The sequence below is a fragment of the Dipodomys spectabilis genome, unplaced genomic scaffold (genome assembly GCF_019054845.1).
Source record: "Dipodomys spectabilis isolate Male_0828 unplaced genomic scaffold, ASM1905484v1 ptg000118l, whole genome shotgun sequence".
Lineage (NCBI taxonomy): Eukaryota > Metazoa > Chordata > Mammalia > Rodentia > Heteromyidae > Dipodomys > Dipodomys spectabilis.
Window position 1 is genome coordinate 3,161,362 of NW_024870795.1, and position 24,212 is coordinate 3,185,573.

Sequence of the window (24,212 nt, forward strand, 5' to 3'; positions counted from 1 at the left end):
TGGCTCTTGAGCATCACGTGCACAGTGTGTGTGTGTGTGTGTGTGTGTGTGTGTGTGTGTGTGTGTGTGTGTGTGTGTGTGTGTGTGTGTGTGTGTGTAGAAAGGTATGGGGCTAGAGAGACAGTAGTACTTTGATTACATGTACCTCTGGCTATTAATGTGTATCTCTTACATTTTGTTACCTTTCCCTCAGTTCTGGTTAATGTTTATTTGCTTATGGTATCTGCAGTCCTGTTGATTGCACTCCATATAAACTGCAGACTAGCCTTTCTTTTTAGGTTAGGAAAGATCAAGCTCTAGTATGCCAGAGATACTATGGTTAAAATAGAATTGATGAGCCTGGCTTTAATGCACCTTATGCCTGTAATCTTAGCTATTCTGAAGGCTAAGATCTGAGGATTGCCATTGGAAGCCAGCCTGAGCAAGAAAGTCCATGAAATTCTCTCCAGTTAACTACCAAAAAATCAGAAGTGTATTGGGCTGGGAAGGTGGCTCAGTGGTAGAGTGCTTGCCTTGCATGCATTGAGGGTTTGATTCCTCAGCACCATATAAGCAGAAAAAGCTGGAAGTGGCACTGTGGCTCTAGCGGTAGAGCACTAACCTTGAGCTAAAGAGCTGAGGGACAGTGCCCAGGCCCAGAGTTCAAGCCCCATAACCGACAAAAAAAGAATCAGAAGTGGCTCAAGTGGTAGAGTGCTAGACTTGAGCAAAAAAGCTCAGGGACAGTGCTCAGGCCCTGAATCCAAGCTTCAGTACCTGCCCTCAAAAAATAGAATCGAACTTGGGCAGGGAAAGGGCTGGGAAGGTGGCTCAGTGGTAGAGCGTTTGCCTTGCATGCTCGAGGCCCTGGGTTTGATTCCTCAGCACCACATAAGCAAAAAGAAAAAAGCCAGAAGTGGTGCTGTGGCTCAAGTGGTAGTGCGCTAGCCTTGAGCTGAAGAGCTGAGGGACAGCGCCCAGGCCCTGAGTTCAGGCCCCACGACCGGACCCCCCCCCCCCCCAAAAAAAAATAGAATCGATGACTTTGGCTATTCCATTTCTTAAAAAACAGGATCGTGTTGGAGGTCGAGTTGCTACATTTCGCAAAGGAAATTATGTAGCTGATCTTGGAGCCATGGTAGTAACAGGTCTTGGTAAGTAGTTCTTAGTTTTATGCTTCAGTACATATCTACTGAAACGCCTAAAATTGTTTAAGTTTACATTTTGAAGCTACATAAGTATAGCTTTTAAAATACTGATTAGGAGGCTGGGTAAAGTACTTGCCTAGAGTACTTGCCTTAGTGGTAGAGTACTTGCCTAGCATGTGTGAAGCCCTAGGTTCAATTCCTCAGTACTATATAAACAGAAAAAGCCAGAAGTGACACTGTGCCTTGAGCACAGAGAAGCTCAGGGACAGTGCCCAGGCTCTTGAGTTCAAGCTCCAGGACTAGGAAAAAAATACTGATTAGGGTTTTGTGTGACTCTTGTTTTCATTGGACAGTAATATAGGACTAGGGTTGTGAGAATCATAAAGGAGAAAGGTTACCAGATGCAGGTGGCTCATGCCTGTAATCCTAGCTTCTCAGGAGGCTGAGTAAGATCAAGATTCAAAGCCAGCTTGGGCAGGAAAGTCCATGAGAGGGTGTGTGTGTGTGTGTGTGTGTGTGTGTGTGTGTGTGTGTGTGTGTGTGTGTGTGTGTGTGTGTGTGTGTGTGTGTGTGTGTGTGTGTGTGTGTGTTGGTAGTGGGGCTTGAACTTGGGCAGAAAAGTCCATGAGAGGGGTGTGTGTGTGTGTGTGTGTGTTAGTAGTGGGGCTTGAACTTGGGCAGGAAAGTCCATGAGAGGGGTGTGTGTGTGTGTGTGTGTGTGTGTGTGTGTGTGTGTGTGTGTGTTGGTAGTGGGGCTTGAACTTGGGCAGGAAAGTCCATGAGAGGGGTGTGTGTGTGTGTGTATGTGTGTGTGTGTGTGTGTGTGTGTGTGTGTGTTGGTAGTGGGGCTTGAACTCTAGGCCTGGGTGCTCTAGGCCTGGAACTCAGCTCTTCAGCTCAAGGCCTAGTGCTCTAGCCACAGAGCCACTTCCAGTTTTCTGGTGGTTAATTAGAAATAAGAGTCTCACAGACTGCCTGGGCTGACTTTGAACTGCAGTCCTCAGATCTCAGCCTCCTGAGTAGCTAGGATCACAGGCGCACTCTGCTGGTGCCCAGCTCAGTGAGATTCTTCGTCTCCAATACCCTACTGAGAAAAGGCTGAAAGTTGGCTATGGCTCAAGTGGTAGAGTGCTAGCCTTGAGCAAAAAGGAAGCTCAGGAACCGAGCTCAGGCCCAGAGGACAGGCAAAAAAGAAAAGAAAAAGAGGAAAGGTCTATTTTGACTCACACTTCTGGTCCAAGATGGGGGAGGGTACAACCGGTGAAGGCCTTGCAGACAGACCTGAAAGGGCACATGTCATCATATGGCAGTACACAGGGCATGTGCATGTTTGTGTGTGTCTCTTCTGGTTTCTTTTATCTAACAAAGTCATGAAGATTCAATCATGAAAATTCACCCTAATGACTTGGTCCAATTCTCATAATGGAGTTAAAGTGTCTATATTATACTGGAGACTAAACTAAAGCATGAGTTTTAAGTGATCAAAGCAGAGCAGGTAATTTTTTTCTGTTAGAGCACAGTAAATGGCCAAGTAGTCACCCTATGCAAAATTTAAATACATACATCTTTTAACCTCAGGGATCCTTTTTTAGTTGTAGGAAATTATTCTAAGAACTATATTAGAAATATGTTTTTAATATGGCACTGTTATAGTGGTAGAACATTCAAAACCACAGATTTAAAGATGAAATTATTGTACACTGAGACCCTTGTAGCCAGCTAAGCATTATGCAGCTCCATAGTAACATGAAATGATGTCTACAATATTTTACAAAGTGAAAAAAGATGAAAATAATACATGGGCTGTAATCCTTTTATGTATGGAATCTGTAACTTTAGGAAATTGTGTGTCATTTTTTGTTTATGTGTTATCTTACATGGTTTTTCTTTGAGCCTGTTTATTAGCTATAATTCAACCTACCCTTAAGTTGGGCTAGGAATGAACGAGGGCCTTTCACATCTTAGGCACTTACTGTACCACTGAGCTATATCCCCAGTCCTTGGTTTTTTGAGATAGGGGTGTCTCAGCAGGTAGCACAGGCTGGCCTTGGAATCTTAATATTCCTGCCTCACTCTCTGGAATGCTGGGAGTACAGGTAGGTGTCACTACACTCAAATAAGCATTTTTTATTCTGAGAAAAGATACTTTTACTTTGAAAAGTGTTCTTCCCTTCTCATAGGTAAGCTGAATTTCATTTAATTTTTTGTAGGTGGGAATCCCATGGCTGTAGTCAGCAAGCAAGTAAATATGGAACTAGCAAAGATCAAGCAAAAATGTCCACTTTATGAAGCCAATGGACAAGCTGTAAGTTGAAGACAAACAAAACTTTTCAAAATTTTTTTGTTATAGTTGAAAATATGGAAGTAATATGTGACTGAAGTACATACAAATTACATAAACTGAGAAATGGTGTGACATTTTTCTGGGTTTCCTAACTCAAAGCTATATAGGAAAGAATCATTGCATATGTACAAATTTACATATCCAGTTAGGTATTTTATCTTTAGACTTGTAATGAAGGCTAACTAGACAAGTAATCTTTTTATTTGGTTGATTACTGTGGCCACTCCAAGAGACCTCTGAAATTTAAATGTACTTCTTCATTTCTTTGTATTGTGCTTCCATTGTGTGCTTTAGCTTCACATGCTTTTCATGACTTTGTGTTTGTAGGCTAAAGTTTTAATAGGCTTATAATAAACAGCCAAATAGTCATACTTATGAAGATGCATGGGTAGTGTAAGGATCTGTTGGTCACAGGCATAGGAGCTTGTTACAGCCAGTATGACAGCGGTCTAAATGTGGTCCATCTTGGACACTGAATAATTTAGCCACTGTTAGATTGGCTTAGACTACCCTAAGCCTTTATTTTGTAGGCCTGACTGAAAGTCACAAGTTTGTAGTAGAAATTTTTACCAACTCCAGTTAGTAACTCTACACTAATAATTGTCACTGATCATTGAGACACCATTATTTTCTTTAGACTTTTCTGAACGTAGAGCAGTTGTTTACTCTTAACTAGAGAGAACTTTTTTCTAGAAGAGATGTCCAGAAAAGCATTTTCTTGGTATTAGGTGAACTGTTTGTGACTAGGTCTCACTATGTAGCTCAAGCTAACCTCCAACTTAGACTCCTTCCTCTTGCTTCAGCCAGGATCATGGGCATTCACTACCAGCCCAGAGGACCTAGTAATACTTCTGTTCTCCTTGTAGAACTGGGAGAAGGGCTGAAATCCAGAGTTCCATGCATGCTAGGCAAATGCTCTATCACTGAGCTGTACTCCCAGCTTGTTTTTTTTCTTTTGTTTCTGTTTAACACTTTCTGTTTAGCTTCTGTTTTGAAATAGCAGTATGTATTATTCAAGTATGACCTGCTCCAGTTTCCAGTCTGAACTGTTAACATAGTGTATGGACACCATAAACAGCCAGTACAGTAATAAAATACTTTGTTAACCATGCCCCTGAATAGTAGACTTCCTCAGTGAAAAAAGTGAACTTTATCTCCTGGCTTAGATGACCCCTACTTTACCAGGACCAGCCCTTATATATCCTTTTAAGTTAAAGAGTTGATCATTTGAGGGGCTGGGAAGGTGGCTCAGTGGTAGGGCACTTGCCTTGCATGCCTGAGGCTCTGGGTTCGATTCCTCAGCACCACATAAGCAAAAAGAATAAAGCCAGAAGTGGCGCTGTGGCTCAAGTGGTAGAGCGCTAGCCTTGAGCTGAAGAGCTGAGGGACAGCGCCCAGGCCCAGAGTTCAGGCTCCATGACCAGACCCAAAAAAAAAAAAAGTTGATCATTTGAGATGTGTTTTTTGTTTGGTTTTTTTTTTTTGCATTTTGTATGCAGGAGTTGTTTCCCGTTGAAACTGATAGTTATCATTTAACTCTGATCTATGTAGGATTGTTTTTTTGTTTTTGTGTTTGGTCAGGGCTTGAAGTCTGAGCCTGGGCGCTGTCCCTCAGCTCTTCAGCTCAAGGCAAGTGCTCTACCACTTGAGCCACAGCGCGCTACTTCTGGTTTTCTAGTGGTTTATTAGAGATAAGAGTCTCAATGGACTTTCCTGCCCAGGCTGGCTTTGAACTGTGACCCTCAGATCTCGGCCTTCTAAGTAGCTAGGATTCCAGGCGTGAACTACCGGCGCCTGGCCTATATTTATTTTTAATAAGAATAGTTTATTTTGGGGCTGGGAAGGTGGCTCAGTGTTAGAGCGCTTGCCTTGCATGCATGAGGCCCTGGGTTTGATTCCCCAGCACCACATTAGCAAAAAGAAAAAAAGCCAGAAGTGGTGCTGTGGCTCAAGTGGTAGAACGCTAGCCTTAAGCTGAAGAGCTGAAGGATAGCACCCAGGCCCAGAGTTCAGGCCCCACGACTGGACCCCAAAAAAATAAAAAGTTTATTTTGTGGCTCTGAATGACCAGAATAAGAGCTCTTTTATTAAAGAATATAATATAGAGAAACTGGGCTCCAATAGCTTGTGCCTATAGTCCTACTTACTCAAAAGGCAGAGATCTGGGGATCCTAGTTTGAAGCCAGTTTGGGCAGATAAATTCTTGAGATTCTTTTTTTTTGGGGGTGGGGGGTGGGGGGTGGGGGGAGGGCCCAGTCGTGGGGCCTGAACTCTGGGCCTGGGCGCTGTCCCTCAGCTCTTCAGCTCACAGCTAGCGCTCTACCACTTGAGCCACAGCGCCACTTCCGGCTTTTTTCTTTTTTGCTTATGTGGTGTTGAGGAATCAAACCCAGGGTCTCAGGCATGCAAGGCAAGCACTCTACCACTGAGCCACCTTCCCAGCCCAATCCTTGATATTCGTATCTCCAGGTAACCATCAAAAAGACAGAGGTAGAGGAGGTGATAGAGCAATGATATAGAGCACCAGCCATGCACAGTATCAAGCCCTGATACCAGCAGCAAATAATAATGACAATAATTTAGAGTAGAAAATTACTTTAGAGATGTTAAGAAGGTAGAAGAAATCTTCTATGTCTTAAGCCTATAAAAAAGCTAAAGTAGCCAGACGCTAGTGGCTCACGCCTGTAATCCTAGCTACTGAGAAGGCTGAGATCTGAGGATTAGGGTTCAAAACCAGCCTGGCAGAAAGTCTCCATGAGATTCTTATCTTCAATTAACCACCCAAAAACCAGCAGTGGCGCTGTGGCTCAAATTGTAGAGTGCTCACGTTGAGCATAAAGAGCCTCAAGGACAGCACTCAGGCCCTGAGTTCAAGCCTCACGACCAACCCCCAAAAAGCCCACCCAAACAAGCTAATATGGCAGCTGCCCACAGATTGACTGACAATAAAAGTGTTAACTAGACTATAATCACCTTTAACTGGACAAGGAGAAGGTTAGGAATTGGTTACTTTGTATCAGGACCAGTAAAATACCAAAAACTTATAGATGGGGGAGATAGGAAATACCTTGAATATTTTTTGCATGTAGCTGGTTATCCACTAATAACTTTAGGGGCTTTTGATATCCTTTTTTTTTCTTTTAAATTATAAAAAGCATGTCTTAATCAGATGAAGTATTCTACATTACAAGATCTCTGATCATCTTTGGGGTACGTGTTGTTACCAAATGAGATCCAAAGGCTCCATGACTACTTTGAGAAGCTGAGATCTTGATTTCTTTGATGGCAGTGGTTTTAACTGTCCACGCAAGCAAGCTGACACTTGAAGGGGGTGGATGCTAGGTCTCTTAAAAAGCCCACTGACTATATACTATACTGAATAGATTCCATACACTGCATATGTACTCAACACCTGGTAGAACTCCCAAGTTTTCATTTGTGTTTATATGGAGTATCTTGTAAGACACAGGCCTATTTTCCTTTTTAGTTTTCATCTTTTGAAGAAAAATCTTCAGTGTCTTTTTTTTTTTTTTTTTGCCAGTCCTGGGGCTTAAACTCAGGGCCTATGCACTGTCCCTAAGCTTCTTTTGCTCAAGGCTAGTGCTCTACCACTTGAGCCACAGCGCCACTTCCGGCTTTTCTGTTTATGTGGTACTGAGGAATTGAACCCAGGGCTTCACACATGCTTGGGAAGCACTCTACCACTGAGCCACATTCCCAGCCCATCTTCAGTGTCTTTACAGCAGTCTTTCTTTCCTCTTTAGAATCATAACTGCTAATCTCTGCTGTTTTTTATATTATTATTTGTTGGTCATGGGACTTGAACTCAGGGTCTGGGCGCTGCCTCTGAGCTTTTTCACTCAAGGCTAACACTCTACCACTTTGAGCCAGAGCGCCACTTCCCATTTTCTGGTGGTATTTGGAGATAAGTGTCTCAGACTTTTTGCCAGTGTTGGCTTTGAACCAAGATCCTCAGATCTCAACCTCTCCTGAGATACTAGGATTATAGATGTGAGCCACTGGCATCCAACTTCTTTGCTGTTTTTAAATGTAAAAAGTCTCTTGCCTTCTTGTAATGATCCTAAGTTTCAAAATAATTTTCCCCTTTTATATATGTACTGTAATAATACTTTGCTTTCCTGAACTACATTTATTTAACAACAATGTACTGAGCACACCTCTACTCTGTACTTAACCCTGTTAGAGTTGAGTTACATGTTTGCACCCCTTTACCCACCCCAATAAATAGGTTAAAAACAAACCAGTTCTAAGATGAGGATGAGGCAACAGTCTCCATTTATAAGAACCATATTGAATTTTTTAGGATTAAAGATACACTTGTCCTGTTGAAATAATAGCTGTTTGGGAGAATCTGAATTAAGAGATACTTTGTGTGAATGTCTTCCTCTGGGCCTTACCAGAGGAAGGAACAATGTTCTCTATCACCATAATTTTAGAAGTGCGCAGTTGAATGTGATAGAAGTCGGTAGCAAGGAGGAGGTTTACTGGTCTTTTATGGCCAGGTTTGGCATTATCAGATTTTTTTTTTTTTTTTTGTCTTTTGTCAGTCGTGGGGCTTGAACTCTGGGCCTGGGCACTGTCCCTGCACTCTTCAGCTCAAGGCAAGTGCTTTACCGCTGGAGCCACGGCACCACTTCCGGTTTTCGAGTGGTTTATTGGAGATCGGAGTCTCATGGAGTTTCCTGCCTAGGCTGGCTTTGAACCGTGATCCTCAGATCTCAGCCTCCTGAGTAGCTAGAATTACAGGCTGAGCCACCAGTGCCCAGCTTTTTTCTTCTTTTTCTCTCTCTTTTTCTCTCTCTTTTTTTTTTGGCCAGTCCTGGGGTTTGAACTCAGGGCCTGGGCACTGTCCCTGAGCTGCTTTTGCTCAAGGATAGTACTCTACCACTTGAGCTACAGCGCCACTTCTGGCTTTTTCTGTGTATGTGGTGCTGAGGAATCAAACCCAGGGCTTCACTCATGCGAGGCAAGCGCTCTACCTCTGAGCCACCTTCCCAGCCCAATTACCACATTTTTCAAAGTGTAATTCTTAAGGGATTCTCAGTCTGCCTTAGAATTTTCTGTACCTTTCATAGTGCTGCATGTAAATCCATTCAGCTGCTGAGCTTCTGATGACTGGAAGTAAGATAGATGTCAGTGCGTTTGAAGATTACAATGCTTGTGATAATGGAATGCTGAGGAGAGCTTCCTTCTTTAGAGATTAGCTTCTGGTGTTTGATACCTTCTCCAGAACCTTGTTTGGCTTTCACTAAATTTATTCTACACAGACTAGATATAAAGGCTGTCCTTCTGTGATCACTCATGCTCAGGATGCTTCATACAGTCTCCAAGAACAAAACAAAATTTAATTCATGTAGAAACAATGGAATTCATTAGATCTCAGAATTTGAAAGGTACAGCTAAGCTTATTGGTACATGCCTGTAATTGTAGTACCCAGGAGGCGGAGGCAGGATGATTATAAGTTCAAGGCCAACCTAAGCTATATAACACCACAAAAAAATTTAGAAAGGTACTGTATTTACCTGGTACTTTCATAGAGAAATAAATGGCTTTGGGAAGTCATAACCAGAATCTATTTAAAGTAATACTGTTTTTGTCTGCTTCTTTGATAGACAGCTTTGTATTATTGATCCTTTCTTTAAAAGAATTCCTAGTTTGCTGTTGGAAGCTGTTACTATGTTGTAATGTAGAATGTCCACCCTCTAACCTGGATTGAGATCCTTTGATGGTTTATTGAGATCCTTTCCCAGGATGCAGTCTAAGGACCCAGAGTTAAGTGGACGAGTAAAATGAAAACAATTCCAACTTGGGTTTAGAGATTGCCAATATTTTTAGTTCCCTAAAGTTGTTGTTCTTCAACTATATGGAGAAGCAACAAGGATCCAAGGGTTTCTGAGGGGCAAGACGTAATCCGGAACACACATAGTTAGCAGCCATTGCCAGATTCTTTCAAGTATCTGGTCATGTCAAGCAAAACATTTCTGACCAGTTGATTTTTAGAAATGGTTTCAAACTTTAAACATTAAAAACCTATGTTAAGTGTCTCTTGGTCATTATTGAATAAGTAAGTTGTCTGCCACTTTCTAAATATTCCTTGAATTTTGAAATAAAAATTTAAAGTTGATGGAAGAAGAGTCAGTAGGAAGCTAACATCCCTGTAGTTGTTTACCTAGGCAAAAAATGTCTGGGGCTGGGCTACTGACTAAGTCCCATAAGTCTCGGGTCTGAGTGGGGCGTGGAGATGCAGTCCTGTCCTGGTGTCCTGGCACCTCGGTTTGAGTTTTTGTTGATTTTCTTGTTACTGTTCTGTGTTTTTCCATTCTTTTATTGAATTTTGCTTTGTTCCACACTGCTTCCTGACACCCCTCCCATCCCGCCTTTTTTAAACTGCTTTTCTTTTGGTCATTTCTACGCTTTTCTTCCCTGTTTTGGTCTCTGTACAGTCTGTCCCTGGTGGTTGCAGCTTCTAAGCTACAGAATGCTTCTGTCATGCTATGTGTTTAAAGCCTTGATTTTACTGCTGTCATACGAAACTAAACTTGACGTGGCTGTTGGGCTGTTATTTACAGTTTATTTCTCTCTCTGCTGCACTGGTTAAAAGGACACTGTCAAGGTATTTTTTTCATAATTTTTCAAATCATTTTCTCCTCACTGTTTACAATAACCCATTAAAAGCTTGACACAGTTTCCTTTCAAAGATCTCTTCCATCCCACATTCACACTGGTTTGTTGTTGTAGAGTTGCGCCTATATGTTGGGCTGGTGCCATCAGAGTTTTTGTCATCGAAAGCGCATGTAAAACGTCAGTTTTTTTTTTGTGGGGAATGTGGGTGGGAAAGGGGAAAGTGTAATGAACCAAGCAGGCTGTTCAGAAAATAGAGGGAAGAAACAAAAGGTCAATTTGGTCCCTGTAACCTTGACAGTGTCCCTTTAAATATTCCTCTACCACACACCCTAGACCCCAGTTAGTGAGGCTGAGTGCTGCATACTTTCTTAGTATGGACTCCTCCATGTGACTGTTGTCCTAATCACAAAGATTAAAGCTTGTCTGAAACAAGCAGTCCAGTTGGCACTGGAAGAGCTTTAATCTGGCCCACTTTGATTCTTGTTTACTGGCATATTCTGCCCTGCAGTGGAGGCAGATGTCCAGGCCCTCTTCCTGCGCTAGCATCCTCTTCCTATGCATTCTAGAGGCCACAGACAGAAAGCACTCTTTGTATGCCAAGAAAAGCAGTCTTACACATTGTACTATTTTCAATTAGGATTGCATAACTACATGGATTTTTGTAGCATCATTGCAGGAGTTGCCCTGGAAGTGGAAAGTTTGTAAGCGGAATCTGTTTTTCTGGTTATATCCATCAAGTCATTGAGGAAGTGGTGATAAAGTGAGTGAGATTCCTGACAGGGCTCTTCCATGAGCTCCCGTCTGTATGCGCATTCATTCAGTCATAGGAGCAGCAGCAGCAGCAGCTCTCCTTTCAGCCATGGAGTTGAGTGGGTAGTCTACTGTGGATCACAGATCCTGGGATCACTCTAATATAAATAGCACCAGGCATCCAAAGTCTGATTCTCTGCCTCAGCTCTCCACATGAACCACAAGGTTCCTCGGAGTTTAGATTTCCTTAAGGCTAAAGGTGATTCTCTCATTCACAGTGATAGCATTTTCTCTTACATGAATTTAGTCTTTTGACTGAGGCTTTAAGCTTGATTCAGCCATTTGTGGTATCTGCCGTGTTTACAGATCCAGAGCAGAGTGGCGAGCTTCTTCCTTAGTCTTTCCCTTACTGGTTACATTTCTCCCCTCACACTGCAACTCATCTCCTAGCCTTATTTTGTGATGAGTGAGAGACAGGATAGTGCTTTACTCATCTCTTTAGTTACAGGGGCAAAAGTAGAGCTTGGGGTGGGGAGGGGGAATACAGGAGAGAAGGAATCTTACTGTGATGATCTTGTCAACAGTCAGTTACCTCTAATCATTTTCTTGCCACCAGTTTTTCTTTTTTTTTTTTTGGGTCCGGTTGTGGGGCCTGAACTCTGAGCCTGGGCGCTGTCCCTCAGCTCAAGGCTAGCGCTCTATCACTTGAGCCACAGCGCCACTTCCGGCTTTTTTTTTTTTTTTTTTTGCTTATATGGTGCTGAGGAATCGAACCCAGGGCCTCATGCATGCAAGGCAAGTGCTCTACCACTGAGCCACCTTCCCAGCCCCTTGCCACCAGTTTTATATTGAGTGCAAAACAAAATTCCATGCTTTTTTGAATCCTGTTTCCCATTCATTTCCCAGCTTACAGAAATCAATGCTTGCCTAAAGCCTCCATTTTCCTTCCCTCCCTGCTGCCATGAATTCAGCAGTAAGACTGCAGGTAGTTTGCTTTGGGGCCTTAATACTTAGTAGCTGAGGCGTGGTGTCAACTAACAGATGGTAGCGGAGTGTGGAGCACAGACTGGCCTAGAGGATAGTCCCCCTTCTGGTATCTCAGTTACTCATAGTCTAAGAACTTTGACATTCAACTCTAAGTTATCAGTGCCAGAAAAAGCTATTCTGCCAAAGAATAATAGCTTCTCACACACAAGGGTATGTGCTTATTACTCGCCATGAATTCTACCTCTTGCTCTGAACTTCCTTCCCCCTGACACTCTGTCATCTTTGAGGGGAGCCACTCACTTGGGCTTCTTCTTTTCCTATCCTGCCCTTATTCTGAAGGTCTTCAGGTATGTGAGCAAAGTTTTGTTCTCTGGGACTTCTCAAGTGTATGTTTGCATGTCAGCTCAGCTCAGCTCAGTGCATGTCAGCAGTGCACCTTGTGCTCCATGTAGCTTCAGTTAGCGCAAGTGTAAATCGTGTGGCTGTTAACCATAGGTGGAACCTCAGCTCTGCGGGAGAAAAGGGAGGAATCAGGGCTAGAACATTCCATATCTCATTTAAATGGACTTAACCACTTCATAGAAAAGAAAACCAAATCATTATCCTCTTTTGCCTTTGAGATGCATATTTTGACTCTTAACACCGCAGAGCATTCGTGTCTTCATGGATGGCTGTGTTTAGTTTTATAAGGACCAACTCTGCTATACTTGGATTTTCAGGTTCCTAAAGAGAAAGATGAAATGGTAGAGCAAGAATTTAACCGGTTGCTAGAAGCCACTTCTTACCTTAGTCATCAGCTAGACTTCAATGTCCTCAATAATAAACCTGTGTCCCTGGGCCAGGCACTGGAAGTTGTCATTCAGTAAGTACTCTGCTAATCATATAGTAAAATCCATTTACAGATCTGCCATTTTCAATAAACCTTGTTTGAACTACCTTCTACTTACTTGCGTGTGAAAGTATTTAAAAAGGAAGTAATTACAGTCCCTTTCAGTTCTAAAATCTACTGCATTTATGGCATTATTATTGTATTTAACATAGCCTACAGAACAGTTTGTTTGTTACCAGCTAACTTCCTTGTTCCCCAAGTGTTAGGTGTTCCTTTGTGCCTGGATGATCTTGAATGTGTTTGCTGCAGAGCTGACTAGCTGGTGTATTATGATGTCTCTCATAGGTTACAAGAAAAGCATGTCAAAGATGAGCAGATTGAACACTGGAAGAAGATAGTAAAGACTCAGGAAGAGCTGAAAGAACTTCTGAATAAGGTTCAATTTTATATTTCTTCATAGCTAAAGAAACTTCAAATAGGAGGAAAAGTCTCTAATTTAGAAATGTTAAAAGCATGGCTTGTTTTGTCTCCCTGAGGAGGACTGCATACCTGGGTCGAATTATACTTAAAATAATAACCAGTGTTGCTAGAGGAAGTTGATCTTTCCTGTATGCAGTAGCTGGCTCATCGCAGTCTTTACAGTTCTAGGGTTGGATGAAGATCAAGTGTATTGGGGCCAAGTATTCAATGATGAAGACCTACCAAGTCAGAGCTAGTTCTTGCCATAATTATTTCTCTTGAGAATTATAATTATTTTTCAACATTACCACCTCCATTTCCCACGTGTGTCTCACACATACATACATACATACATACATGAAAAACCAGCATGTGTTTGACAGGTGAAATGGCTGCACTTCCTTGCCTCTCCATGTTATATCTCTGGGTTATCCCAGTCTTGTCACAGCCTGCTGCTGGTTTGGCTATATTCATTGAGCTTGACTTGCCATGCTATCGTTACACATTGGCTTCAGTGCCATGTTTGGTCATCAGAGCTTCATAGAATGTCTACTGATGTCCAGTTTCAGAGATTTTAGCCCACAGTTCTTGGCCCATGGCAAGCCAGACAGAACATAGTAGCAGGAATAAATGGAGAATGAGGTTCTTGTCGTGGCAGATAGAATACATAGACTTGCCAATACTTTTTTTTTTTTTTAAATACTCCTGCCCTTTCAGAATTGCTTCGTTCCTGTTTCTCAAGTGCCATGATGTAGAATGGGTATTAGAGATTTCCAAGGACTTCACCCAATTTGGGGGAGAAGCCAAAGGCAGGGGTATGTATTATTTGGGGACAAATTCCATTGCTATTTGGAATAGTAAATTTGTACTTTTCCCTTTTAGATGGTAAATTTGAAAGAGAAAATTAAAGAGCTCCATCAGCAATATAAAGAAGCATCTGAAGTAAAGCCACCAAGAGATATCACTGCTGAGTTCCTAGTGAAAAGCAAGCACCGGGACCTGACTGCTCTGTGCAAGGTGTGCTGTGACACGCACCCACCTGGGTTTACTTGGTGAAAAAACAGCACAGATGAGGGAAACTAGAGAAAGCCTGGTCCCAGCCAATCTCAGGTGCTAAGAGGGTGATTTGACACGTAACCATAGCAACTTAATGGCTTACTTTAGTTTGAGAACCGCTTTTTCAGGGAAGTTTTACCTTGACAGTTGAGAATAATAGTAATGAATGCAGTCATTTGAAGTCAAGCTGCATTCCCTAACTTGGTGCCTCCTATCCCTGTGACCTTAGGCTCCTTAGTTATTTCAGCCATCACAAGTTAGGCATTAATAAAACCTAACTTGTAAACTAGTTGTGAAGCGTAAATAAAATTCTGTCTCTAGGTTGCTTATTTTGGCACTTGAGCCATGATAAATGCTCAGAAAATGGTTGTTTTTTATCTGTACTTTGAGGCACACTATTAATATATGCTTCCTTTAATTTTACCCTTGTATTCTAGAATCTCTCTCCTCCAACTTACCCCTACGCTTGTAGTTTTTTTTGTATTTTGTTTTGTTTTTTTGTTTTGTTGTTGCTGCTGTTTGGGGTTTTTTTGGTCAGTCATGAGGCTTGAACTCCCTGCACTCTTCAGCTCAAAGCAAGTGCTCTATCGCTTGGGCCACAGCGCCACTTCCCGTTTTCTAGTGGTTTATTGGAAATAAAAGTCTCACGGACTTTCCTGCCCAGGCTGGCTTTGAACCATGATCCTCACTCAGATCTCAGCCTTCAAGTAGCTAGGATTACAGGCGTGAGCCACTGTCACCCAGCTAGGCTTGTAGTTTTTGACCAGGATAGGAATCCCTGCTCTATCTAGCCTGCCCTTAAAGTGAACTGTGCTTTCCATGGTAGCTAAGCAGCAAAGATGACTCAAGTCTTACTGTCTAGATAATAAGCTACAAAGATAATCACATCTTTTGGGATAAATTAATGCTCTTAATTTAAAAATCTTATCAGGAATATGACGAATTAGCTGAAACACAAGGAAAACTAGAAGAAAAACTTCAAGAATTAGAAGCCAATCCTCCAAGGTATGGAAAACCAAACAGATTGCTTTGTTCTTTTTGTGTTAAATTGAGATGAAAGTATATTTAGTGAATGGGAAATATCTGTGGACATAGGGCTACCTGTCAGGTTTATAAATCCTCTACTTTTATGTTTTAATGTGAAAGAGTATCCTTGACATCTAAACAGACAGTCTTTGAAAAGACAGCCCTTCACCATAAGATTTGATATTTGGGTAAAGATGTAACAGATGGAAATTGTCTTAACTATGGTTTTAAAAAAAAAAAAGATGTTGCTTTAAATATTCCTAATTCCTGAGACTGGACACACATTACGCTCAGTACATTGGAGTTCAGGAGGTAACTGATGTTCCATGTCATCAGAAACACTGATGCTTCTCCTTGTAATTCAATCTGCACTTTATTTAAAATAGAACACGGGAAGTGGTGCTGTGGCACAAATTGGTAGAGTACTAGCCTTGAGTGCTGGCCCTGATTTCAAGCACCAGAACCAACAAATAAAGTAGAAAATAGACTTCCACAGAAACTTTTTTTTTGGGGGGAGGGGGTGGTCTGGTTGTGGGGCCTGAACTCTGGGCCTGGGCGCTGTCCCTCAGCTCTTCAGCTCAAGGCTAGCGCTCTACCACTTGAGCCACAGCGCCACTTCCGGCTTTTTTCTTTTTGCTTATGTGGTGCTGAGGAATCGAACCCAGGACCTCATGCATGCAAGGCAAGCGCTCTACCACTGAGCCACCTTCCCAGCCCCATCACAGAAACTTTTATAATGCAAGAAGACTTAGTATGAAGAAATGTTTTTTATTTTTCCAATAAATGAAGTCCCGCTGTAATTTGTTTTCCTAACTGAGGTGAGGCTGGCACTGCTATAGGCACTAGGCATGAAACAGTAAGAGTCTACCCTGTGACTTCAGATCTCTTTACATGAGGTGCAGTCCTTATGCCTAACTTACATTCCAGGGCGCCCGCTCATTGAGAATAGCAGCAATGGTTTTGTTAACTCTGTACTTTCTTGTTGAGAATAGCAGCAATGGCTTTGTTAACTCTGTACTTTCTTGTTGAGAATAGCAGCAATGGTTTTGTTAACTCTGTACTTTCTTGTTGAGAATAGCAGCAATGGTTTTGTTAACTCTGTACTTTCTTGTTGAGAATAGCAGCAATGGTTTTGTTAACTCTGTACTTTCTTGTTGAGAATAGCAGCAATGGTTTTGTTAACTCTGTACTTTCTTGTTCTTATTTTTTCAGTGATGTGTATCTCTCATCAAGAGACAGACAAATACTTGATTGGCATTTTGCAAATCTTGAATTTGCTAATGCCACACCTCTTTCTACCCTGTCCCTCAAACATTGGGATCAGGTAACAAGCCTTTATCATTTATTATTTACAGATACCCAAGAGTGCTCTTTAATAAGAGAAGAGAGTGAGTGTGTGTGAGTGTGTGTGTGTATGTGTGTTGTTAGAAGATATTGTCTACTGTATATAACACACTTTATCCATTTTAAGCAAACAATTCAATGATTTGCGAGACTTAGTCAGGAGCCAGGAGTCAGGACATAGAACATTTCCATCATCCTGTAGTTTTCTCTTTTTCCTTTGCAATGAATCCCTCATGCTTCGGCTCCAGGCACTCTAGTTTCATTCCACAGTTTCATTCTTGGTACAGTATGTAACCTTCTGCCTGTGACTGTGACTGACTCAGCACAAAGCTGCTGTCATAGATTGCTTATCCATTTGCTGGTATGCTGATGCGCAAATGAATAAACAGTTCTTTCTGGATTTTTAGCTATTAATGAAGTTACTAGAATGTGTATGTCTTTTGTGAATACCTTGGAATAGAATTGCTAGACGTTATGGAAAGATTTTTTTTTTTTTTTTTGTCCTGAAGCTTGAACTCGGGGCCTGGACACTGTCCCTGAGTGAGCTTCTCTGTGCTCAAGGCTAGCACTACTACTTGAGCCACAGCACTACTTCTGGCATTTTCTGTGTAGATGGTACTGAAGGATTGAGCCCAGGGCTTCATGCATACTAGGCAAGCACTCTACCAGTAAGCCACATTCCCAGTCGGAAAGTAGATTCTAAACTGCATTCATTTGCTTCACTTCTGTACCAGAATGTAGTAATAAAACATTAGCCATTCCACTGGGTGGAGCAGGGCGTACGCCTCGCATGGAGACACATCTCCCATGTGCTTACTGACTCTTGTGGAAATGTCTGTTCACACTTCTTGCCCATTTAAAAAAAAAAAAAATCTAGTTGTAGCTGGCACCAGTGACTCAGGCCTGTAATCCTAGCTCCTCTGGAGACTGAAATCTGAGAATTGAGGTTCAAAACCAGCCTAGACAGACAAATCCAAGAGACTCTTAAAGCAAGAGAACCAAACAAGAATCCAAGGCCCTAAGTTCATGCCCCAGCACAGGCACCAAAAAAAGAAAGGGGAAAGAAAATAAAAGCACCTAAGCTTGATTGTTTATAATCTTGTTTGCTAAATTGTAAATAGCTTATTAAATCCTTTAAATTCTGGCCAGAAGTCTGCTGTCATATTTATGTTATACAAAAATTGTCTTAGCGCTGGGAAGGTGGCTCAGTGGTAGAGCGTTTGCCTTGCATGCTCGAGGCCCTGGGTTCAATTCCTCAGCACCACATTAGCAAAAAGAAAAAAGCCGGAAGTGGCTCTGTGGCTCAAGTGGTAGAGTGCTAGCCTTGAGCTGAGGGACAGTGCCCAGGCCCAGAGTTCAGGCCCCACGACCGGACACCCCCCCCCCCCCCCCAAAAAAAAATTGTCTTGTAGGGCTGGGATGTAGCTCAGTGGCAAAGTGCTTGGCTAGCAACTGTAACAAAAAAGAAAAAAAGAGAGAGTGTGTGTGTGTTTGTGTGTGTGTGTGTGTGTGTGTGTGTGTGTGTGTGTGTATGTGTGTGTGTGTGTGTTCGTGTTCGTGATCTGCTGGAGGCTCAGGCCTGTAATCCTCACTACTCGGGAGACTGAGATCTGACCATTGAGGTTCAAAATCAGCCTGGATAGGAAAGTTCACGAGACTCATCTCTAATTAGCCACAAGAAAACTGGAAGTGGAGCTGTGGCTCAAAATGGTTGAGCAGGGGGCTGGGAAGGTGGCTAAGTGGTAGAGTGCTTGCCTTGCATGCATGAGACCCTGGGTTCAATTCCTTAGCACCACATAAGCAAAAAGAAAAAAGCCGGAAGTGGCGCTGTGGCTCAAGTGGTCGAGCACTAGGCCTTGAGCTTAAGAGCTGAGGGACAGCACCCAGACCCAGAGTTCAGGCCCATGACCAAACCCAAAAAAAAGAAAAAAAAAGGTTGAGCACTAGCCTTGAGCAAAGAGTTCAGGAACAGTGCCCAGGTGCTGAGTTTGAGCCCATGACCACAAAAAAGTTCACAGCACTATTGGGACCCACTGGGTGCCAGTGGTGGACGCCTGTAATCCTAGCTATTTAGGAGGCTGAGATCTGAGGATCAAGGTTTAAAGCCAGCCAGGTCAGGAAAGTGTCCTCAGCTTTTCAGCTCAAGGCTAGCTAGCACTCTACCACTTGAGCCACAGCGCCACTTCCGGCTTTTTTCTTTTTGCTTATGTGGTGCTGAGGAATCGAACCCAGGGCCTCATGCATGCAAGACAAGCTCTACCACTGAGCCATCTTCCCAACCCATGTTTTTGTTTTTGTTTTCCTTTCAGTGCTGTTCTTAAACTTTTTTTCTTTTTTGGTCCTGGGGCTTGAACTCCGGGTCTGGGCACTGTCTGAGCCTCTTTGTATTCAAGGCTAGGGCTCTACCACTTGGGAAACAGCGCCCCTTCTGTCTCCTTTGAGTAGTTACTTGAGGATAAGTCTATGGGGACTTTTCTGCCTGGGCTAGCTTCAAACTGCCATCCTCAGATCTCAGCCTCAAGTAGCTAGGATTATAGGCATGGGCCACCAGCACCCAGCTTCCTTGAGCTTTTATGCTCAAGGCTGGCAGTCTACCACTTAAGCCACAGCTCCACTTCTGGCTTTTTGGGTGCTTAATTAGAGATAAGAGTCTCACAGACTTTTTTTACCTGGACTGGCTTCAAACCAAGATCCTTAGATATCAGCCTCCTGAATAGCTAGGAATACAGGTGTAAGCCACCAGCACCATCTGTTTTGGATTTTTTACTCATCATCACTATTATTATTACTTGGTGGTGGTTCTAGGATTGTTCCCAGGGCCTCGAGCATGCTCAACACAACCACTAAGCTACAATTTCAACCCCATGTTTATTCTTCTTATATCCTAAAAATCATTTGTCTTATCTGTGTTCACAAAGATTTTCTCCCATGTTTTGTGAGTTTAGCTCTTAGCTGTAGGTCTATAATCCATCTTGAGCTGACTTCTGTGTATAGTGAGAGGTTAGATAGTCCCCATCTTTTTCCATTTCAGCACAGTGTCTTCTTTTGTCTTCCATTGGTCTTGTAAATGTACATCTATAGACTAGCACAAAAGCTCAGGAATAGCACCCAGGCCTTGAGTTCAACAACTTTGTCCATTATTGAAATGTTTTTGTTTGTTTGCTTGCTTCCCCTATTTTCAGGTCTTTTGTTGTTTGTTTTGTTGTTTTTTTTTTGTCAGTCATAGGGCTTGAACTCTGGGTCTGGGGGTTGTCCCTTAGCTCTTCAGCTCAAGGCTAGTGTGCTCTACCACCTGAGCCACAGCAGCACTTCCTATTTTCTGGTGGTTAATTGGAGATAAGAGTCTCATAAGAGCCTTTCCTCCCCGGGCTGGCTTTGAACCACAATCCTCAGATCTCAGCCTCCTGAGTAATTAGGATTACAGCATGAGCTTGGCTTTCAAGTCTTTTGTATTTTCACACACACACACACAAAAATAGAATTATCTTGTCAATTTCTTTAAACAAACTTCCTGGGTTTCTTATTAAGCTATTAATACAGGCGTATCAAATTGCCAAACTCAGAGTCCCTGGTATGCTGGACTTTGGTTTTTTTTTTTTTTTTGGTCGTGGGGCCTGAACTCTGGGCCTAGGCACTGTCCCTCAGCTTTTCAGCTCAAGGCTAGCGCTCTACCACTTGAGCCACAGCACCATTTCCAGGTTTTTCTGCTTATGTGGTGCTGAGAAATCGAACCCAAGGCCTCATGCATACAAGGCAAGCACTCTACCACTGAGCCACTTTCCCAGCCCCTGGACTTTATGTTAAACGTGCTTTCAATGTAATTTTTTTTTTTTCTTGGAGGTACTGGGCTATGAGCAGAAAAGCCCATGAGATTTCATCTCCAGTTAACTAGCACAAAACAGGGCTGGAGGTGTGGTTCAAGTGGTAGAGTTACAACTGAACAGCTACAAGACCCTGAGATGAAACTCCCATTACTAGCAACAAAAAAGGTTTTCTTTATAGAAAAATTTATGGTAAACTCAAATGAATAGGCTGATTTTTTTTGGTGGGGGGGGGAGTTCTTCTAGCCCAAATGTTGCTTGCATTATCTGAATTATCTCGGGCCTCCCTTCATAATCATGGGTTGCTTTCACCTAGTTGGTGAAATTTTCTTCAACTTCAAAATCTGTAAGTTTTAAGAATAAAATCAGATTTTGCTCTTAGGTAAATGAAAATGTAACTAGGATAGTAAATCTGCTATTTCAACAGATGTCTATTGCTTTCTGATCATACGTGTTTCTACACACCTCCCCTAAACTGTGAATTTATGTGGTACTGTGCTGATGAAAACTTAAGAGAAAACAAAAGTCCTTTATAATCCCACTTCCCATAGATTAGCAGCTAAAGTTGAATTGTGAATAATTTCCTTAGTTACTGTCTCTTTCTACAAATTTGGGGTTTTGTTAGAATTAATGTTTGAACTCAAAACCTCAAACTTCATAGTTCATTCTGCCACAGAACCACATTTCTAGCTTTTTTTTGCATTATTATTTATTTTTGGTTTAGGCAGTTACTAGAGTTTAAACTTGGGTTGCATTTCTGGCCCATCTTTTTTGCAAGTTATTCGAAAGATGAACCCTGAGATCTTTACAGAACTGAGCCTCCTAAGTTTTTAGCTAGGATTATAGGGTTGAGCCACCCATGCCTGTCAGCCTGATTATTTCTGAGAAAAGGTCTTGCTTCCTGCCTGGACCTGTGCCTATTTTATGCTTATAAGGCAAGCAGCTCCTCCCATTGTACCTGGGATTGATTGGGTGAATGCCACCATATCCAATTATGGGCCAAGAAATGGTCTTGAAAACTTAAGTGTTTAAGCTGTCCTCAAACAACGATCCTTGTCTCATCCTCCTAAATAGCTACGATTGCAGGCATCTGTCATCAACGCCCAGCTAAGCTTATATTCTTCCAACAATCATACAGAACTCAGTACAGATAGCAGTGATGAATGTGGAAATAGACCCTTTTCTTTCCTTGTTAGGACGATGACTTTGAATTTACTGGCAGCCACCTGACAGTGAGGAATGGGTACTCGTGTGTGCCTGTGGCTTTGGCTGAAGGCCTAGATATTAAGTTGAATACAGCAGTTCGACAGGTCCGCTACACCGCTTCAGGTATGTGACTGTTTTACAGGTAAGGCAGAGCCTTATCTGTTAAGACTGCACCAAGACTGTGAGGGATAGTTCCTTGTCAAGCATTAGGTAAACTGTAGCTCCTAAATAAAAACTTGGGTCTGTGGAGGTATTATAAATGAAAAAATTAGCAGGCAATGGAGAACAGTTGAGTGTAACCAAGGTCACGTCCCAGAGTTCTGCAGCCACAGGAAATGGCCATGTACTGAGCTCTTACACACCTCAAAATAGTTTTTGATAGTGTATTATATGCATACAATTACATAAGCATTCATTTGAGATTAAATCAATGCCATTCACTTCTGAGGCCAGCCTTGAGCACACTTTTTGACAAGCTTAGCCCCATGGTGCATTCTCTCAAGACAAGGCCACACCACAGTGGGAGGCCATGCATATGTGGTCTGGGCGAGTCCTCAGGACCCATTCTTCAATCCTTGTGCAGCTAGTCTGTGGGCAAGTCATTGGTTCACTTGGGATGTTGCTGTAAGTTACTTAGCACTTTGAGAGCAGCAAGAACTCAGCAGAGTTTGGCCTTTGTCCTGGCCATTGTAACCTGTGCAGCCTTACACTCAGCTCTCCTGGTGATTTTTTTTGGTGATGATAGGGGGGAGGTACCAGTCCTGAGGCTTGAACTCAGGGCTTGGGCACTGTCCTCTTTTGTGTTCAAGTAACATTCTACCACTTGAGCAACAGCTCTACTTCCAGCTTTTGGTTAATAGAGATAAAAGTTCCACAGACTTTACTGCCCAAGTTGGCTTTAATCTGTGGTTCTTAGATCTCAGCCTCCTGAGTAGCTAGGATGACAGTCATGAGCGCCCAGACTGTTTTCTTTGTTTTGTTTTGTTGTTTTTTTTTGGGGGGGTCCGGTCGTGGGGCTTGAACTCTGGGCCTGGGCGCTGTCCCTCAGCTCTTCAGCTCAAGGCTAGCGCTCTACCACTTGAGCCACAGCGCCACTTCCGGCTTTTTTCTTTTTGCTTATGTGGTGCTGAGGAATCAAACCCAGGGCCTCAGGCATGCAAGGCAAGCGCTCTACCACTGAGCCACCTTCCCAGCCTCCCAGACTGTTTCCTTATCTGAAAGGAAAATAGTATCATGTATAAATAGATCCATGCATAAACTAGAAGAAACAGCCTGTTGACGCCAAGTGCTTGGTGCTCTCTGCCCCCTTGATTCCACCTTTAGCCCCAATCAAGTCTCTTCTCACCACCCTCTCCAGGATGTGAAGTGATCGCTGTGAATACGCGCTCCACCAGTCAGACCTTTATTTATAAGTGTGATGCTGTTCTCTGTACCCTCCCCCTGGGTGTGTTGAAGCAGCAGCCACCAGCTGTACAGTTTGTGCCACCTCTTCCTGAGTGGAAAACATCTGCAGTCCAAAGGATGGGATTTGGCAACCTTAACAAGGTGACATGCTCTAGGCCTTCCCTGTGCGCCCTCCTCACTGTAGAGACGAGTCCTCTTTGTATAGCCGTGCTTGCCTGTGCTCTCAGCCATCTAGGATCCCAACCATAGTCCTAGCAGTTTGGATGCTCCAAATATGTTCACTTTTAAAAACCCAAACCTACAAAATTATAGAGTCAAAAATGTCATCCTAAAGAATACATTCATAATAACAATTTCTGAGCTGCATCAGAAGTCAGTTTGTGGTGTTAGTAGTCGGAGGAGCCATGATCTAAGACCCAGCACCACTCACCGCCCCCCTTCTTGTGACAGGTGGTGCTGTGTTTTGACCGGGTGTTCTGGGACCCAAGTGTTAATCTGTTCGGGCATGTTGGCAGCACAACTGCCAGCCGGGGCGAGCTCTTTCTCTTCTGGAACTTGTACAAAGGTAACCGCTTCCTAGTTTCCATATCCTTACGGGAACCTAAGAGGAATAGTTAGGGTTTTCTCGAGTATGTATATCTTTTTCATTAACTCCATGGCAAGTTCTAAAATCCTTTTGCAGTGTTGAGAGCACACAAAGAATCACATTTGCTGGGAGGGACAGGCTGAGGGAATCTTGCTGGGGGGGGGGGGGCAGCAGGTGGGGGGAGGGGTGTTCTTCATTCTCAAATTCACTTGCCCTGGAACCTTTGATCACTTCCCTTCAATGGTAGTTTCACATCCTTGTCCTGTTCAGTTATTTTCTTGTCATTGGTCTGCTTGTAATTCTGTATCCCAACTCACTCCAAGAAAAGAATGCACCACGGACACTGCACAGGGCGTGCCCTTGACAGCAGGGCCACAGGCAGGGCATGCCCTAGACCACAAGGCCTCACCGCTGGCATACTTTGCCTCCCCACCGGCTCCCTGTCGCTGCTGCCTGAAGTGAACCCCCAGGCCTCTGACTCCACAGAGAAGGTGCTTTGTTCCTGCACGGTGCACACAGAGGCTCAGGGCTTTTCTCCATCCAGGCCATGAGATCGTGGCAGTGTCAGCCTTGTGGTGTACTGCTTCCCCTCTGCTCACTCCTCAGCACCTGGCACACTGTGCCCTT

At 43.0% G+C, this 24,212-nt stretch overlaps 1 protein-coding gene across 2 annotated transcripts in view; it reads left to right on the forward strand.

The window, feature by feature from the left end:
• Kdm1a (lysine demethylase 1A) overlaps nucleotides 1–24,212 on the forward strand; it is a 73,039-nt gene that overhangs the window by 45,214 nt on the left and 3,613 nt on the right. For both annotated transcript variants that reach the window (XM_042688651.1, XM_042688652.1), the window contains 10 exons: nucleotides 1,052–1,133; nucleotides 3,338–3,432; nucleotides 12,574–12,716; nucleotides 13,029–13,119; nucleotides 14,025–14,159; nucleotides 15,130–15,203; nucleotides 16,437–16,548; nucleotides 21,586–21,718; nucleotides 22,953–23,140; nucleotides 23,450–23,564. In XM_042688651.1, the coding sequence (XP_042544585.1) occupies nucleotides 1,052–1,133; nucleotides 3,338–3,432; nucleotides 12,574–12,716; nucleotides 13,029–13,119; nucleotides 14,025–14,159; nucleotides 15,130–15,203; nucleotides 16,437–16,548; nucleotides 21,586–21,718; nucleotides 22,953–23,140; nucleotides 23,450–23,564 (1,168 nt within the window). The remainder of the gene's footprint in view (nucleotides 1–1,051; nucleotides 1,134–3,337; nucleotides 3,433–12,573; nucleotides 12,717–13,028; nucleotides 13,120–14,024; nucleotides 14,160–15,129; nucleotides 15,204–16,436; nucleotides 16,549–21,585; nucleotides 21,719–22,952; nucleotides 23,141–23,449; nucleotides 23,565–24,212) is intronic.